The sequence below is a fragment of the Aphanomyces invadans genome (assembly GCF_000520115.1).
Source record: "Aphanomyces invadans strain NJM9701 unplaced genomic scaffold supercont1.48, whole genome shotgun sequence".
Lineage (NCBI taxonomy): Eukaryota > Oomycota > Saprolegniomycetes > Saprolegniales > Verrucalvaceae > Aphanomyces > Aphanomyces invadans.
In genome coordinates this window covers 19966-36133 of record NW_008580193.1, presented here as the reverse complement: position 1 = coordinate 36133, position 16168 = coordinate 19966, and the positions used below count along the sequence as shown (strand labels likewise).

The 16168-nt window shown below is 55.6% G+C and overlaps 3 protein-coding genes across 3 annotated transcripts; 2 read left to right on the top strand and 1 right to left on the bottom strand.

Annotated features, from left to right (window-relative positions):
• Positions 1 to 748: 748 nt before the first annotated feature.
• Positions 749 to 1818, top strand: H310_13165 (hypothetical protein). The gene has a single exon (XM_008880560.1). The coding sequence runs from the start codon at positions 762 to 764 to the stop codon at positions 1773 to 1775; it is 1014 nt and encodes a 337-aa protein (XP_008878782.1). The 5' UTR covers positions 749 to 761; the 3' UTR covers positions 1776 to 1818.
• A 327-nt stretch (positions 1819 to 2145) lies between these two features.
• On the top strand, positions 2146 to 2921 carry H310_13164 (hypothetical protein). Its single transcript, XM_008880559.1, has one exon. The coding sequence runs from the start codon at positions 2174 to 2176 to the stop codon at positions 2798 to 2800; it is 627 nt and encodes a 208-aa protein (XP_008878781.1). The 5' UTR covers positions 2146 to 2173; the 3' UTR covers positions 2801 to 2921.
• Positions 2151 to 16135, bottom strand: H310_13163 (hypothetical protein; the record flags this gene model as incomplete). The annotated part of the gene is made up of 10 exons (XM_008880558.1): positions 2151 to 5049; positions 5104 to 6157; positions 6211 to 6680; positions 6736 to 6924; positions 6979 to 8418; positions 8466 to 8609; positions 8653 to 9674; positions 9725 to 10188; positions 10244 to 12798; positions 12845 to 16135. 10 exons carry the CDS (start codon positions 16133 to 16135, stop codon positions 3034 to 3036), a joined length of 12645 nt encoding a protein of 4214 aa, XP_008878780.1. The 3' UTR covers positions 2151 to 3033.
• Positions 16136 to 16168: the final 33 nt, after the last annotated feature.

Genomic DNA, 16168 nt, shown 5'->3' with positions numbered 1-16168 from the left:
TGTCAGCCAGATCGTAGGGGGGACTTGATCGCCCATCGATTCGTTTCACGCGCCGATTCCAACTATTGTGGACGTACCTTACATATTATTGCGTTCCATACACGCCAACACAGCACACGATGTCGTGGTAGAGATCGACAACTGAAACATGTCGCGTCGAGTAGGGCATGCGACGGTCGGACGAGTGATGACACCAGCACCTTTTCCTCTAGTGCACATGTTTCCCACCTCCGCATTCGTCCCACAATGGAAGTAGTTTCAGGCAATATCGGGATTCGAACGACGTTTCCACAACGAGCGGCGAAATAGTTCACACTTGTGAAGGCGGTCTAGACAGCGCTCTGTCGTGGCGTTGCGAAAATGTCAAGACGAGTGAACACGGTGCGCCAGATACAGCACGCTTTCCAAGGAATTCGACGAACTTACTCAAGGGACAGCACTGCGGTTGGGAAGAGGGCTTCTTGTCACATGTGTCGTTGGCAGAGATCATTGTTGGCTGGATAGAGCTTGCGACGAACCGGCCAAGACGACTGCATGCTCCATGAACAACCTTTCGCGACACCTGTCCAAGGTTGCCTTTGATTTGCACGTGGAAGTTCCGAGGTCGCGACCAGGTCATTCAAGTGACCCAACAGCAGCACGGCTGCCTCGTGCTAACGCCGTCTATCCGGATGGGTCACGCGAACGTGTTAGATTTATCCGAACGGACGGAATGTACATCGTGCAAATGGACACACTTGCGAAAAAGGACGGAGGCGGCCATGAGTGACGTCAAGAACGTGGGAGTGATCGGACTCGGAGTGATGGGACAGCGCATGCTGCAACTGCTGTACAAGCAGCCAACTCTTCGTGCGACCTATGTCTGGGATGCGAACCCGTCAGCTGTCCAGGCCACTCTTGAAAAGTACCCCGAACTCAAAGCCGCTTCCAGCGCATCCGACCTCATTCAACAGCAAGGTCTGCACTCGCTGTACATCGCCACCCCTCCTGCAGCTCACATTGACCTGACAAACGAAGCGTTGGACCGCGGCTTGGCTGTGCTGTGTGAGAAGCCATTGAGCACGGATGGCGCTGTGGCCAAGGAGTGCGTTGCACGCATCGCAGCTTCCAGTGCTCGCACGGGCGTCAACTTTCCTCTCGCTACGGCGCAAGGCCTTTCCCTGGCTGAATCTCTCTTCGGTGACAACAAACCCCTTGGCGCTCTCCACAACGTTTCCATCTCTGCTTCCTGGATGCAGTGGCCGCGTCCGTGGCAACAAGGTGCTGGACGTTGGCTGGCTGAACGCCAAGAAGGTGGGTTCACCCGGGAGGTTCTGTCGCACTTCGTCTTCGCCCTTCAACGAGTCGTGGGTCCCCTTACGTTGATCCACAGCGCTGCCACGTATCCCGAGGAATCGAATCTGGCGGAAACGGACCTGAATGCCCGCTTGAGCGCTACACGCGACGGCCATGCCATATCCGTGCAAGTTGAAGGCCATGTGCGTGGCGACATTCCATGCTACAACCAAGTTCGATGGGAAGGCACTAAGGGAACGTTGGTGCTGGGCCGATGGTTCAGTGAAATCCAAGTACTGCTTGCCGACGGCAGCGACTTTCCTGTTGAAGAGAAGGACCGCGACGATGTCGACTTGGCGACGCATTGGGCCGCGCTCGTCGACGGCAAGCCTAACACGTTGTCAAGTTATGCGGAAGCGCTGGGAGTGCAGGAGGTCATTGAAGCGATGCTGGAGGGCAAGAATGAAGCCAGCCTTGGCTCGAACGACTGCATCGCTTAGTCGATGATGCGATACATGTTTCAATTCCAATCGTTGTTTTCCAGCCACTATATCTACGCCACCCCGTCGATCCGCCTCAAATCATTTCTTCCAGCTCTGACACAAGTTTGTGCTCTCATCATGCCGTACCTTTCGTGGTCCGTTGGAGCGGCGACGAAGTTGGATGCCATGGAGTGCAGTGCCGAGAAACCTCGAAACCCCAACGAGCTTCAGTATAGTAGTACTATTTACGTACATAGGGTATTACTAGTAGAGACTATTGAATGACCGTACTCTCTGGCGCAAAACAAAATCAGCCAATCAAACTCCGCATATCTATCGATCGGAAACTTGATTGGCTTGATCTGTGCGATTGCAATTTCTGATCTTGCGCAAGGGAATTCTTGGCATTTTGTCGAATGAGCTCGGACGAAGCGTCAACGGCGTCTCCTGTGGACACGGTGCCGCTCGTGTCGCAGGCGAAATCGCTGTTCCAGGCGCTGACGGGAGACGTGAAAGGCGCTGCCCAGACGCAGGACAACTTCACCAAGGGATGCCCCGTCGTATCGCAGGCGAGATCCCTCGTCGAGTCGACGATCCTTCGCGATCCTTCAGCAGCCGCGAAGACGCAGAAACATTTTCTGTCTTTCTCACTCGATCATTGCATTGGCTTGTCCCAGGCCAAGTCACTCGTTCAGGCCATTCGTGGCGACACTGCCGGTGCGCTTCAAACTCAAGACAACTTTACCCGGGGGTGTGCCGTCATCTCGCAGGCCCGTTCGTTGGTGGAAAGCACGATATTACGCAACCCCGAAGCTGCCTCCAAAACGCAAGAGTACTTCTTTGGCAAAAAAAGTCAAGCAGGCGAAGCCCCAGACTGCCCATCGTCGACTCTTGAATGTGTTGTCTGCCTCACCGAAACGAAGACGGTGCTTCTCCTCCCGTGCAAGCACCTCTGCCTGTGCCAAACCTGCTCCACCAAGATCACCGACCTGTGCCCACTGTGCAAAGCCCCCATCGCCACCAAAACAAGCGTTTTCCTTTAACTTAACTCGCCTCGTGCCTCGACTTGTCGTGGCATTGTCGAATGCAGCATTCTGTGCAGCAATGCCCTGCACCTACAGCTTCTTGAAACGAGTGGAATAAATCCGCTTCTTTCGTTTTCACCTATCGCGTCGGGCGTTCTGTACAGCCGACACTTTCGTCAGCGAAGTGGTTCGCCCAGGCTGAGTTCGCCTTTCGAACGGTTGACATGTTTGACTCACATGCCATCGCCACACTACGCGTCGGCGACCTCTTCTTCATCGTCTGAGCCGTGATACATGGCCCTCTGCTTCAGCTTGTAAGGACTCGACCGTGCGGCGACTGCCGGAGACATGGCACCACTACCCGATGGCTTGGACGGTTGCGTGGCGTTCGAGCCAAACAGCGAGTTTTCCGTGCTGTCGAACTGACCCCTGCGCGTGTTTTCCTGAAGGAAGGAGCGGGCCTGGGCCCTGTGAAATGTTCGCTCTTCCAGCGTACTCTTGGCGGCGGACGCGAGTCCGGATTGAATTCGGGCCTCTACTAGAGACGCTGCCAAGGGCGGGCCAGTGATCCGCATTGGAGTCACTTTGGGCTCGTCGCTGCCGACCGCGTCAGAGTCGTCGTCCGCCATGGACGCCACGTACACTCGCTTGGTTAGCCGAAGGGGAGCCAACTGCTTCCGTTTGGGGAGGGGCTTGGTCGTGCCTGCGACGATAGCCAACGCCGGTCCTTTCACCCGCACTGGCGACGGGGCTTCAACGTCGTTGGTACCAATGCACTCAAGGTCGTGAGCAGGATGGTCACGGACTTGCAGCACGACATGGCATTTTGGACACTCCATCGGACGGAGGGGGCATTCTGTCCGCTCGTGTTTATCTTGGTGTTTGACGGACAACGTGGCGATGCCACAGCCCATCCGGCAGCGCACAATCTTGGCCGCGCACTCGTCTGAGAGCTGGTGCTGGCGTAACTTGTATTTGGGAATCATGCGGTCGCACACACACAGCACGAGGCGGCATTGACTACCTTCGTGGCCAGCAAGGCCGCGCGCTGGCATGAAGAGACCGCAGTCGGGGTTTCGGCACTGCACCATGCGGTGTGAGCATTCAAGAGTCACGTGTTTCACTCGATCCGCCAGGGCGACGTGGGAGCCGCATTGGCACACGTCGCCGTTGAACGTCTCTGTCGAGAATGGGACAAGACCAGTGGATGGCCCAGAGACGTCCACCAACACGTCGGACGGTGCTGGCATGTCCATGTAGTTGTCTGGGAATAGCACATGATCGGGGTGGTTGATGGTTGCCGGTGGCAGCGACGAAAGGGTCGGCCCAGTGCGCTTCACGACACTCCGGCGCTTGCGCTCCGCCTCGTTGAGTAGCGCGTCGTCTGGGAGCTTCTCTGCCGCTAACGACGATTCGTGTACCTGCTCCCATGCTTGGAGATACTCGACCTGTGTCGCGGCTTCCATTTCTGCCACGATAGCTTCAGTGGGCGATCCGTTTGGCATATCGGACAGCTCGTGGCGGACTCGAGCCAGTGCTTCGTTGGCCACATGCATCTTCTTCGGAGAATTCGCGCCAGGCAAGGCAGCGTCGACAGCCGCCTGTGCTTTTTTGCCTCGTAACTTGGCGACTCCAGCGACTCCTACCGCGGCGGTCGCGCCCAACGCAAAGGTTTCCGCACTCAAGGCGTCAAATATGCCCGTGTTGGCGAGCAGCGCCGTGGCAAAGACCGGGAGGATCCCCATTTTGAAGAAAATCTTGATCGGGTCGCTCACGACCCATGTCATGACCAAGCCAGTCACAACCGACCCAATGAACACGTTGGCGAGATCCCCGCCAATCGTAAACGCAAACTGGAGGACAAACCACGCAGCAAACCCGTCGATGCACGCGCACATGACGTACAGAATGTAGTTGACCCAGGCCGGGAAGAGCGGCTTGGGCAGTCTTTCGGGCTGTCGGCGTAGGAACTGGTTGTACAGCAGCCTCGACGTCATCCGCAAGCTTCGCAGCTTCTCCGTCTCCTTCAAAAAGAACTGGCGTTCGTGCAACGGCATGGCAGCCAGTCGCTTCGATTCCTTGTCTGCCATGTACATTTGATACCGCTTCTTCCACCGCTGCAGCCCTTTCAAGTTGGCCAGGACAGCTTGGATCTCTGCCTGGGAGTGCTTCTTCATCTGCACTTGCTCCATCTGTAGCGACTTGCGCGCTTGTTTCTGTCTGGTGTTTGCATTTGACATGTGCCGCTTCGTCGTGTGTACGACAACCTACCAAGCACACATGGTCAGCTGTAGCTTCGCTGGCAGCACTTGCCACAGTACCTTCACCTGGTCTTTCACAGCATGCAGCGCGACTGTTTTGGTTTCGTTCATGCTGGATTTGGACAGACGACCGAGACTGCGACGGACGGTCCCTCCAAATCGCTGAGATGCTTGGGACTTGAGCAATTGTTTGACGGCAACAAGCTCTTCCTTGGCACGTCGAATTTCGTCTTGTGCGTGGCGGAGTACGGACACATTGTCGTTCGCAAAGCACTCGGCGCACTCGTGGAACTTGACGCAGTATTCCAGCAGCGCATGGCATCCGTCAAAGTCGGCGACTTCGGACGCAGCCCGCGACAAGTTCAACTTGTCTGTGGCCAGTTTCGTCTGGGCAGCTAGCTGTGCGGTAGCTGCAGGCGACAGCTGCGTGGGCTCGACTTTCATCAGCACCGTGTGGAGGCCTTGATTGCCCCACATAGCTAGGCACTTTGCCATCGCTTCATGCGAGTTGACGGGCGGAAGGATGTTGTCGGCTTGGATGGTGGAAATGACAGGGTCGCGTTCAACCACTGTCTTGCGCGACATTTTCCGAGACGACCTCTTTTTCTGGCGTACGTCAGATATGCTGCTCTTCACCACGAGTTCGTCCGCGAGAGGCGGCGGAGGCTGCTCAAACACGTCATGGCCGTGCACAACAATAAAGATCGCTCGAGACAGCGCTCCAATCATGGTCCCATCGATGCCGTCTTGCTGCAGCACGCGATGGCAGGCTTGGTATGATGCCGCATCGACTCGATTGAATGCCGCGTGCAAATCCATGCACAGCACTTGGTATTTCGTGTACTCGACTGGATTGCCATACGCGTCGACTTGGACTTCGACCTCGTTTTCGCTGTCCTCCAAGTGATACCGCACAAGGTACTCGCGCTTTTTGGCCGATTTTTTGTACAGCATGACAAATGCCAGCGTGACCGGCATCATCACGACGGACGATATGAGGCCACTCACGATCATCGTGCCAATGTTGGGCTCGAGCTGACGCAGACGATACAGCACGGCATTGATAAACATTTGGGACATGATTGTCGTGAAGATAATCATCAAGCGCTGGGGTCTACATCCACAATGTCATCGGCGTGGTCGTGCAACGGAAGGGGATGACGCTACCGAGTAAAGTCCGGGTCGTAGGTTAAGAAGATCGACAGCAGTTGGTGTTTCGAGGTCATGCCATTCCAAAATCCATGCACCAGCGCTTTCAACTTTTCAGTTCGGGTTTTGGCACTGAGGACCTTGGGCAACTGGAACAGGTTGGTCATGTCGACATTCTTCACTTCCATGAGTTTCTTGAGCTCTTGCGAGTACCCGATCGCGTCGAGACGGTCGCGCCGCATGCCGTAGAGCAGTCCTGCTCCGTACAAGATGAAAAAGATCCCCATCGTCACGACGACTTGAATATTCTGCTTGACGTCTTCCAGCGTCGTTTTGTGCGAAAACACCGCCACGACGTTGTCCTCGACGGCTCGAAGGGCTTGGTTCACTTGCGATGTGAAGTCGGTCAAGTGATTGCACTCGCACACAATGTAGTCTGGATCTGGATCCGACACCTGCACACACCCTTCCGACGACCACGCTCCCAACTACACACGCCGGATTTCAAATCACGCCGCTCTCGTCCGACCGCGCTCCACGTACCGACGCATCCCAATATCGACACACGGACACGGGAACGTACTGCGGGCACGTGTACAACACGGTGTAGTTCATCGTGCCGTTGCATGCGACGATCTTGAACAGTTGGTTGGCCGCGTCGCAAGTGATGTTCGTCACCGTGGTGTCATTGGCAAAGCACTGGACGGTGCCGTTCGATGGCGCCGGCGGTGCCTACATGCAAATGCAGTGGCGCGTCAGGACTGGCGCGATGCAAGACAAACGTACGGGGTATTGCATGTTGTTGCGCATGCGGATGACAAAGCCTTTGGACAGGTTGGCCACGGGCAGAGGTTTGTCGCCGCACTTCAAGTTGAGCCCCATCACGGCCGAGTTGACCAGCGCCGAGCTTTCGTCGCTGTAGAGATTGCTCGCATACAGTGCAGCATGGGAGTCCACAAAATCGTCGCACCCGTGCGTTGAAAAGGTGTCTGGAAACGCAAACGACGGGCTCGTGTAGTTTCGCTTGATTTGCTCTGCTGTCAAAGGCAAATCGACCACAGTCGTGGACAATTCGCTTGGTTCATGGCGCTGCAGCGTCAGCTTCAAGTTTTTTGTGTTGAGCTGGACAGCAACCTCCCCAGGCTCGTGGTCACTCAGCATCGAGGTCGCTAGCATCGACACCGTGTTGCCGACACGGGTGCTCTTGGCGTCTTGCCCTTGCAGTAGCCGCTGCCCGCTTTGCGACACTGTCGACGCGACGGGCGTGGCATCCAATAGACTCGAAATGGACTGACCGACAGCTGCCGTCGTCGCGGGCGACAATGTGACAGATGACGACGAGCTGAGGATGTTGGCGACCAAATCCAGTGCCTGCGATTGCTGCGTCGGACTCAGCACGGCAACGTTGGCAGCGATGGAAGCCACGGCGGAACTTTGCTGTTCAAGAGCCTGGGGGGTCGGTTCAACATTTGCGTTGGCAATCGCCATCGAGTTGAGCAAACTCCCAAGCATCTTTTGCTTCCTGTCGTAATCCTCCTGGGACGTACTGCAATCCGTGCCATACCACGAGTTGCCGCACGTACAAATCGCAGTACACTCCAATATGTCGTCGCTGCATTGCGGAGGATTCGTCGTACAGCTCCCATGTCCAGAGCACGACGTGCCAGAGATCGCTGTCGGGCAGCGCTTTGGAGGGCGAGTACGAACCGGCGTTGGTGCTGGCGATCCTGCGCTGTCGGTGGCACTAGGCGCTGCCGTCGTCGGCGATGGAGTAGGCGTCGTTTCTACCTCGGTGTCATTCACCGTTGGGGCCATCATCGACGCCAAGATGTTGACCATGTTCAGGACTTTGCCAGGGTCTTTGCTGGATGCTAAGTTTTCGAGCTCACTCGTTTGGTTTTGCATGAACGATGCCTGTGCTTCCGCGTCCAGTTGGGGTAACGTGACTTGGACCGTCGAAATGGACTGCGTCGTGTATCCGAGCGCGTCGGCAATGTAGCTAATGATGGTAATCGTGTTGTTGGGCCCGCCGCCCGTCGGAAACACCGTGTCAAACGACGTTGTGAGCGAGTAGTCGCTCAGCGTGACTTGCGGCACGTCGGGAGAGTACTCGCCGACAATGTACTTGAAGCTAAACTTGAGCGGCAAGTCCTCATCGACCCAGTCATTGCACGAAATTCGAAACACCGTCGACAGCGTTGTCCCCGACGCGGGCGTCACTTCCACCTAAAGCGAATCGTAACATGAAAGCGAAAGGGGTGAACAGTGCGTACGTTGCCACTGGTGGGCGCTTCGTTCATTGCAATGGTCATCGTGGCACTGCTGAGTTGGTTGAACTTGTCTTTGCCGGTGAGAACGAATCCGTATGACCGACCAGGACGCAGCGAATTCGGAACCACAACCATGCGCAACGAAGCCTACACCGCCGATGTCATGGCCATCGACTCAATCACGTCGTACCGCTGAAAGACCAAACGCCGCCGCTGCAATGGAACCATCCTGGTCTCCGTCAATGGCCCACGTCGCTGTCGGTTTAGCATCCAACACACTAGACACGCTGCCAGAGAGGACGATTTTTGCATCTGGATTGAACTTGGTCGTGGCCAGCGAGACAATTTTGGTGACTGGTGGATTGCCCAGCACAATGGTGAGACTGATGGATGTACTTGCCCGTCGTCCAGTCATAGGATCAAACACAGTTAGCGTGATCTGGATCACTTGCTTGGGCGGCAAGTTGTCGCGCGCTATGGTAGTGACGCCACCATCTAGTATCGCTTCGCCATTGCAGCTCGTTCGTCCCGTGTTTGGGTCCGTACAAGCCCACAGGTACTCCAACGACGTCGATCTATTGTCCGGGTCAAACGACCGCGTCCCATTCAACAGGAGGTCGTCGCCGTTCCCGACAGTTCGGTTGCCACCCACGATAAGCGCTGTCAGCGGCGACGGTTTGATTTGGACGGCAACGCTGGCCGTGTTGTTCACTTCTGGCCTGTCGGACATGAATACGAGAACAGTCACGGTGTGGACGCCAACATCAAGTCCGGACAGCTTGAGTTGCCGTGGGTTTCGACTCTCCGACACGACGGGCACGTTGTTCACGGACCAAGCAAACCCCATGGATGGATTCGTTGTCGCATTTCCACACGTTGACACGGACGCGACGGACGAAAGCTGCAACGATTGCGACCGCAACAGCGTAACTTGCGAAGGGCCTTCAATGTACACTGACGGCAGCGGCATCGAGGCTTTCGTGACCACGAGTTTGTCCGACGTCGCATTCATGCCGAAAAAGTTTGTCAAGGTCAGCGTTATAGTGTAAACCCCGCCGTACGAGAGCTCGTCCGACGGGATCCAGATCGTCTGGTTGGTCAAGCCAAGGCCGTCCAGAATTCCCGGGGGATCCACAGTCCATTGCCATACCATTTGTCGGCCACCAGATCCCGAAGACGCTCTGGCGTTCAACGACAAATGATCGCATGATCCTGCAGTTTGCATTGGTGAGTGTGCATGCAAACGAGATGGTCTAACGTACCCAAATTGAGTGGCCCTGACACGGTCGTTCGTGGAACGGGGGGCCTTCGAGGAAGCTCCACCTGCATCGACGTTGATGACATCGATAGGATTGCCTCCGGCGTGGATTTTAACACGTTGCCATTCAGCGTGACAATGTCTTTGGGAAGAACGGTGGGAGCTCGCCCCAACACAACACGAATGGTTCGAGTGTTGGGCCAGGAACACACGGGGTTGTCGCCGAACAGGCCTGTCCCCGTCACGTTGAACACGACTGCGCACGAGAAATTCGACTTGGTAAAATTGGTTTGGTCCACCGCTCGATTGAACGTCAAAATCAAGTCGGCTCCGGTGTCTCCAAAGTAAAGCTGCTGAGCCATGGGCGCTGGAGTCCGGTCCGCCGTCTCAATTGTTCTCAGAGCAACGGTGAAGTTGGCCAGGCTAGCATACACTGGATCGTCGGACGCGACGGAATGCACGATCGACCTAGAACAGTGACGACTTTCACGTTGATATCGGTCCGAGGGGAGGAGGCACTCACGTGTCCACGATGCCTTGGCGTATAAAATCGTCGGTGGCGTTCACCGTGATGGTTTGTCGAACGTTCCAGTCGTCCGGGGAAAAAGTCAGCGTCGGCGGAAAGATGCCCACCCGTTCTTGTTCACATGAGAGAGCGACTGTGACGGAGGCAAACGGAATGGTATTCAACCGAATCGCGTAGCTGTCGCCAAACACCCCTTCAGCGACGACGAGCTGGACGCGTCGGTTCGACATCGGCCCAGTAATGTCAAAACCCGACACGTCCGGGTCTTGAATGAACAAACCAGTCCGCCCACCATCCACTTGGTTGTAATACGGATCCTGGGTTGTTACCTGGACCGAACAGTTGACGCGCACGTCCCCTCGGTCAATGTTGTCCCGTGTCGTGGCCAGTGCGATATTCCATGGACTCGTGTCATTCAGCGTTGCCGTCGAGGCGTTCAGAGTGATTCGTTGTGAGTTGGTGCATATTACATTCAGCGCCACGGGGTTCAGGGGCGGCGCCTGCAACGCGACGGACAGGAGAATACCCTGTCCTTCAACGATCGAGGTCGAGTTGACGTCGGTGGATATGCCGGCGACGCGCAGGATTTGATCCGACGTTGTGGTTGCTGACGTGTTGGAGGACGGAATGCGGTGGATCGCGATGAAAGTTACGTTGTACACGCCACCTGTGCCCATGACTTGGGCGGACGGCAGAACTTCGAGCATCACGTTCGGCATGACTTTAAGCACGGTCGTGTTCGATCGCAGCGACAAACCCACCTGCGACACCCGCAAGAAGAGTCGCATGGTTTCCAGTGGCACAACTCGGTTCGGAAGAAATGGGGAAAATTGCGTAATGGACAAGGGCGACCAGATGAGGGGCGCACTGGGTACGACGTACGGAACCACGAGCACGGGGGGATACGCTATCGGGACGATCTCCATTCGAACGGTGCGGGAAACCACTGTGCGATCGCGGGGACTGACAATACGGTGCTGCACGGTGGCGTTCATGGTGACGTCAAACACACCAAACCAATATTGCGCGATTTGCAGCGAAAAGGTCCGATTGGGCTCGATTTTGAGTGGCTCGACCAAGGAAAGATTCGCTGCCGACGACGAGACTGTCAGCGTTAGCGACTCCAACACCGTGATGGTGCCCACGGTCGTGTTCATCATGATCGTGTCCGTTTCCAGCAGCCTCGACTTTACTGCCATGAACTGAAGGGAGATGACAGAGGCCGTGGGGACGACGGTGACGTTCCATGAAACGGTAGTGTCCACCGAGTTGGACGTGTCCCGCACGGTGCTTCGTGCAACGACCCCAAACAGGACGTCGCCTGCAAAGCCAAACCGAGGCACGAGCTCCAATTGAATTGACGGCACAAAGTATGTCGTCGGTTTGGCGGGAATAATTTCCACCACGCCGTCTGCGGGCGGGCTGACGCTTGTGGCGTTGTACCGCACTAGCTGGATTTGACTCGAGTTCACTGTCACAAACACTCGAACCACCTGATTTCCCGTTGTGTCAGGGCTCGTCACTTGGAATCGACACGTGATGTTGTCGTTCCAGTACGTGGTCCACGTCGGAAAGGCGACGATCGATTGGAGGCGCTCCAGCTGCACCAAAGCCGGAACGGGCTGTGCGATGACCGCCACAGTGGTTGTGACGACTCGTTGGGCCGTTGACACGGTGAGGGGCGACGACGCCACCTGAGTCGACGATGCAGTCGTGACGTACGTTTTTGTACTCGTTTGGTACCGAGGCCATTGCAATGTAAGTGGCGACGTGGTTTGCACACCTGTTGTGCTGTCCACGATGAAAATGTCGTCGGCGGACTGTGGCGCCAAGACAACACTGGTCTGGGTAGCATTCACAACAAGGGTGGGAGGGGCATTCGAAAGCTGAGGCACCACCGCCATGGGAAAGATCCGAACGTCAAACGACATTTGGAACCCACCACCGCTCTCCAGCGTGAGCCGGAAGGCACCGGCAAACGCACCGGCCACGCGAACTTGAACGCTTGCGTTTTGGACCGCATAGAGGCGAAAACGCCCTTGCGGCCCAACGTAGCGGAGTCCAACAGTGCCAGCCACTGGAATGCCACGCGGGACCGCAAGCTGCACACTCGTTTGCGCGGCGATTGAAAGCGCCACGGTCGTTCTGGACGGCATCGAAAGCCTCGCCGTAAAACGCTTTGGCTTGACCACGATGTTGACGAGTGTGTACACGTCACCGACAAGGTAGACTTTCTGGAACCCAGTGAAGCGCAGTTGGTTTTGAATGTACACCGTCGATACGTTGCTTGGGACCGTCCAGCTTCTCACGCTTGTGCCGGACAAAGTTTGTGGTAGCCGAGACTGCCCATTCATCCAGACTTGTACGACAACGTCGCCTTCCATATCCCAGAGATGCCTTGCATTGCCGACGGAAATGCCAATGATCGAATCTTCTTCGCTTTCAATCGTGAGAACTCTTGCAATCGGAACGCTCGGCACAACCGTCAGTGGAATCGTCTGCACTGCAGTTTCCTTTGTCGTTGAGACTGTACTCGTCACGTACACATTGACCTAGACAACACGGATCAGTGCCCCGCGCTTTTCCCTGGACAGGTACCATGAACGGCGCGGTGACATTTGGCCGTAATATCCCTTGGACGTGCCAAACGGACTCGTTCAGCGATGAGATTTGCATCCAATACTCCTCGACGGTGTCATTCGACGATTTCTGAGTCCACCCTGGGCTCCACAACGACACAAATTGCTGCGACGGCACGGATACGACGGCACTGAGCTCGTCATTCCAGTCGAGCGGCGTGATACGCAGTTGAAAATCGACGTAATCAGCAGCTGAAATCGCCACCTTGGGCGAAAGATCGACCACTGGCAACGTCGGCAATGCCTGCACAACCACTTGAACGAGGATCGTTTGGTTTGCCATGGCTCGGTCCGACGACGTTGCTGTTAGATTAAATGGCAAGATGCCCGTCGTATAGTTGACCAAGGTAACGACAAACGACCCATTTCGCAGCGCGGCACCCGACAGCACGGCTACGTTTTCAAGTTGCCGTGTCAAGGGCCCATTCGACCACGTAATATTGGCACACAATCGTGGAGGGCATTCAAGGGTGACGGTTTGGACTGTGGGCAAGACAACCAGTGGTAGGGCGAACGGCCTTCCTTCGTCCATTTCAAAGTACGTTTGACGAAGTTGTACCAATGGAGACACTTGGACAAGCTCGACAGCAATCGCTATAGTCGTCGTAAGCGTTGTGCCTTCCAAGGGCTCGGTCACAACTGCATGAAGTGAACATGTCATGTTCAGTGTCGACGGAACGGAATGCCATGCAAATTCAATCCCCATGGAATTCGTTACGCCAGACAACTGCACTTGGTACGCTTCCATCGATGACGAGTAGTTGGATCGCTTCAAAGGCACTGGCAACTGAGCGCGCGTTTGAGAGATATTGCGCAGCACCCCGAACGGACATGCCACGTACATAGCGAGCGTTTGTGATGGGTCTGCCAGTGCAGCTCGTCTGACAAAGACCCACGACGACCCTTGTATCGTCGATGACAAGCGAGTTGGCGTCACTTCAAATTCGGGTGGCTGAGGAATTCCTTGAACGTACAGCGTCGACTGGTCCACGACTGCATTGCAAACTGGCGAGTCCCTGCAGCAACTTTGTACGTCCTGGACAGTCAAAGCGTTCTCGAGACAGGCCGGCGGCGTGTTGACGGCCGAAATGACTAAGGTTGATACGTTCATGGAGCCAGAAAACTGCTTGCGCGTGATGACCACGATCGATTGATTGTAGAATCTGACAAATCCCGGGGTGAGGGGGCAGTATAAACGAGTCGACACGACAGCGCAAGTCAAGTTGGCCACCGCAGCGACGTTGAGCGCATCCAGAATCAAAAGAGCGCGGTACGATTCGATGTATCCCGTCACTGACACTGGGTCCAGGACAACCGATAGTTGCATCGGTTCGTTCTGGCACAGCAACGACGTTGTCAACCTTGCGACTGGACTGGATGCAACTGGAAGCACCATGATGTTCTGGTCCACCACGGCACTTGCAGTCGTGTCGAATGCATAACTTGTCAAGATAAAGCGAACGGCGACAACCCCGGAGAAGAAACGAAGCGGTATGAACGAGGCATATGGTTGCCCTGCGTCCACGCGAAAGCGATTGGGCTCGAGCATGGTCGCGCGATTGTTTAACGAGAGCTGACTTGAATTGAACACCACGTCCAGCGTTAGTTTGCCTGTGTCAGCGTCTTGCGGATGCAATGCCGACGTGATGTTTGCCAACAAGGCATCTGTTGCAAGGATGCGCAGTGGGCAAGACACGTTGAGCGATGGGGGAGATGCCCTCAGCCAGTAGATGATGAATTGGGTCGATACGGCCATGCTTTGGGCAAAGGGGCACGTCGAGAACGCACTGAGATTTACCACTTGACGAGGCATGTACTGGTCCGGGGGTAAAATGGAGATAGCTTGTTGTCGCAGGGAACGCTGCGTTAACGTCACGTTGCCCGTATACGTTTGACCTTGGAACTGAAATCGGACCAAGTCCGCCATCTGGAGTTGGAGATGGCAAGGATGGGGTGCGCTTGCTTCTAGAAGCACCAACGACGCGCGGGATTGAATCGATGATGACGTAGATTGTGCAAAAACGCGGAGGGTTGGGATAGGCGCTTGCACATGGAATTGTAGAGTGACTGGCTTCACCGTCGAGTGACTTGATATCAGCAAGATAACTCGTGCGTCGCCAAGGAATCCCACGGCAGGATGCACATGCACGATGGAGGTGTTGGAACAGTTCATGAGTGGCTGTCGTACTTGCTGGAACGAGCTGGCGACAGCCACTTCGTCCAACTCGATCCATTGGATGTGCGATGCGTTCCACGACAAGGAGCATTCTGTCGTGGCGAAGGAACGGACGTCCGGATCGTCCGTGAAGAGCGTTGACAAGTCCAGTTTCACCGTCGCATTGAACGCGACCGTGAATCGCAGTACCGTCGACGGCAGCATGATTGGCGAAGTGTTTGGCAAGTACTCGTAAGTCCAGGAGACTGACGTCGAGTGTGATGGAATGTCCACGGACGCTGTGGTTGCATTGCACTGGACAGTAGTCGACGTCCTTGCAACAACGTTTGGAGACATTGTCCACGACACCAACGATTCATTCGACACGGTCGCGACGTGGAAACCTCCAGCGTCGCCTAGAATCCACTTACCGTCTTGATACACAGTCACATCGTCAGAGCACTTCAGCGACACGTCGACAAGCCCAGTCACGTTCGTCACGTTCAGGACAAACGGAGTCCATGCACCAAACGCAAGTGTCGGTTGGTACGGAAGCAAAATGGACACTGGCCAGGGGATTTCCAAGTCTTCGACTGTAAAGTTGCCGTGGTAAACAAATTGCGAGTTCCAGCTCGTTCGTCGAACGCCGAGTCGGATGACATACGGAACGGTTCCGACAAACCCAAAGGGCATACGAACTTGTACGACAACAACACGCAGCGTCCGTTGTGTGTCACCGTCCATGGACCGACTGGGTACCGTAAACTGACCATTCGACATAGGACCACCAAAGTGTGATGTCGGATAGTTTGAAAGCGATTCCACGGCATACACACTCACGGATCGGGCGCTTGCCTTGCCCAACAACGAGCATTCCAACAAAACTTCATCCATCATATGAAGCGTCACATTGCTCATCACAAACGACACCGATGTGTTGAATGCAACAAACGAGTCACCGACAAACGATTCCACGATCGGCGACTTCAACATAACACCCAAACCTTGGGGCACCTGCACAACCACCTTGCTTTGCCACGTCAAGTTGCCGCGGTAGTCCCACCTGGACGTCGACGTGCCCCGTGCCGCGGTCATCCGAATGCCGTACGACACTGTCCCCTCGAACGA

Coding starts and splice junctions, on each gene's coding strand:
- H310_13165 (XM_008880560.1), top strand. CDS start 762: ATGAGTGACGTCAAGAACGTGGGAGTGATCGGACTCGGAGTGATGGGA.
- H310_13164 (XM_008880559.1), top strand. CDS start 2,174: ATGAGCTCGGACGAAGCGTCAACGGCGTCTCCTGTGGACACGGTGCCG.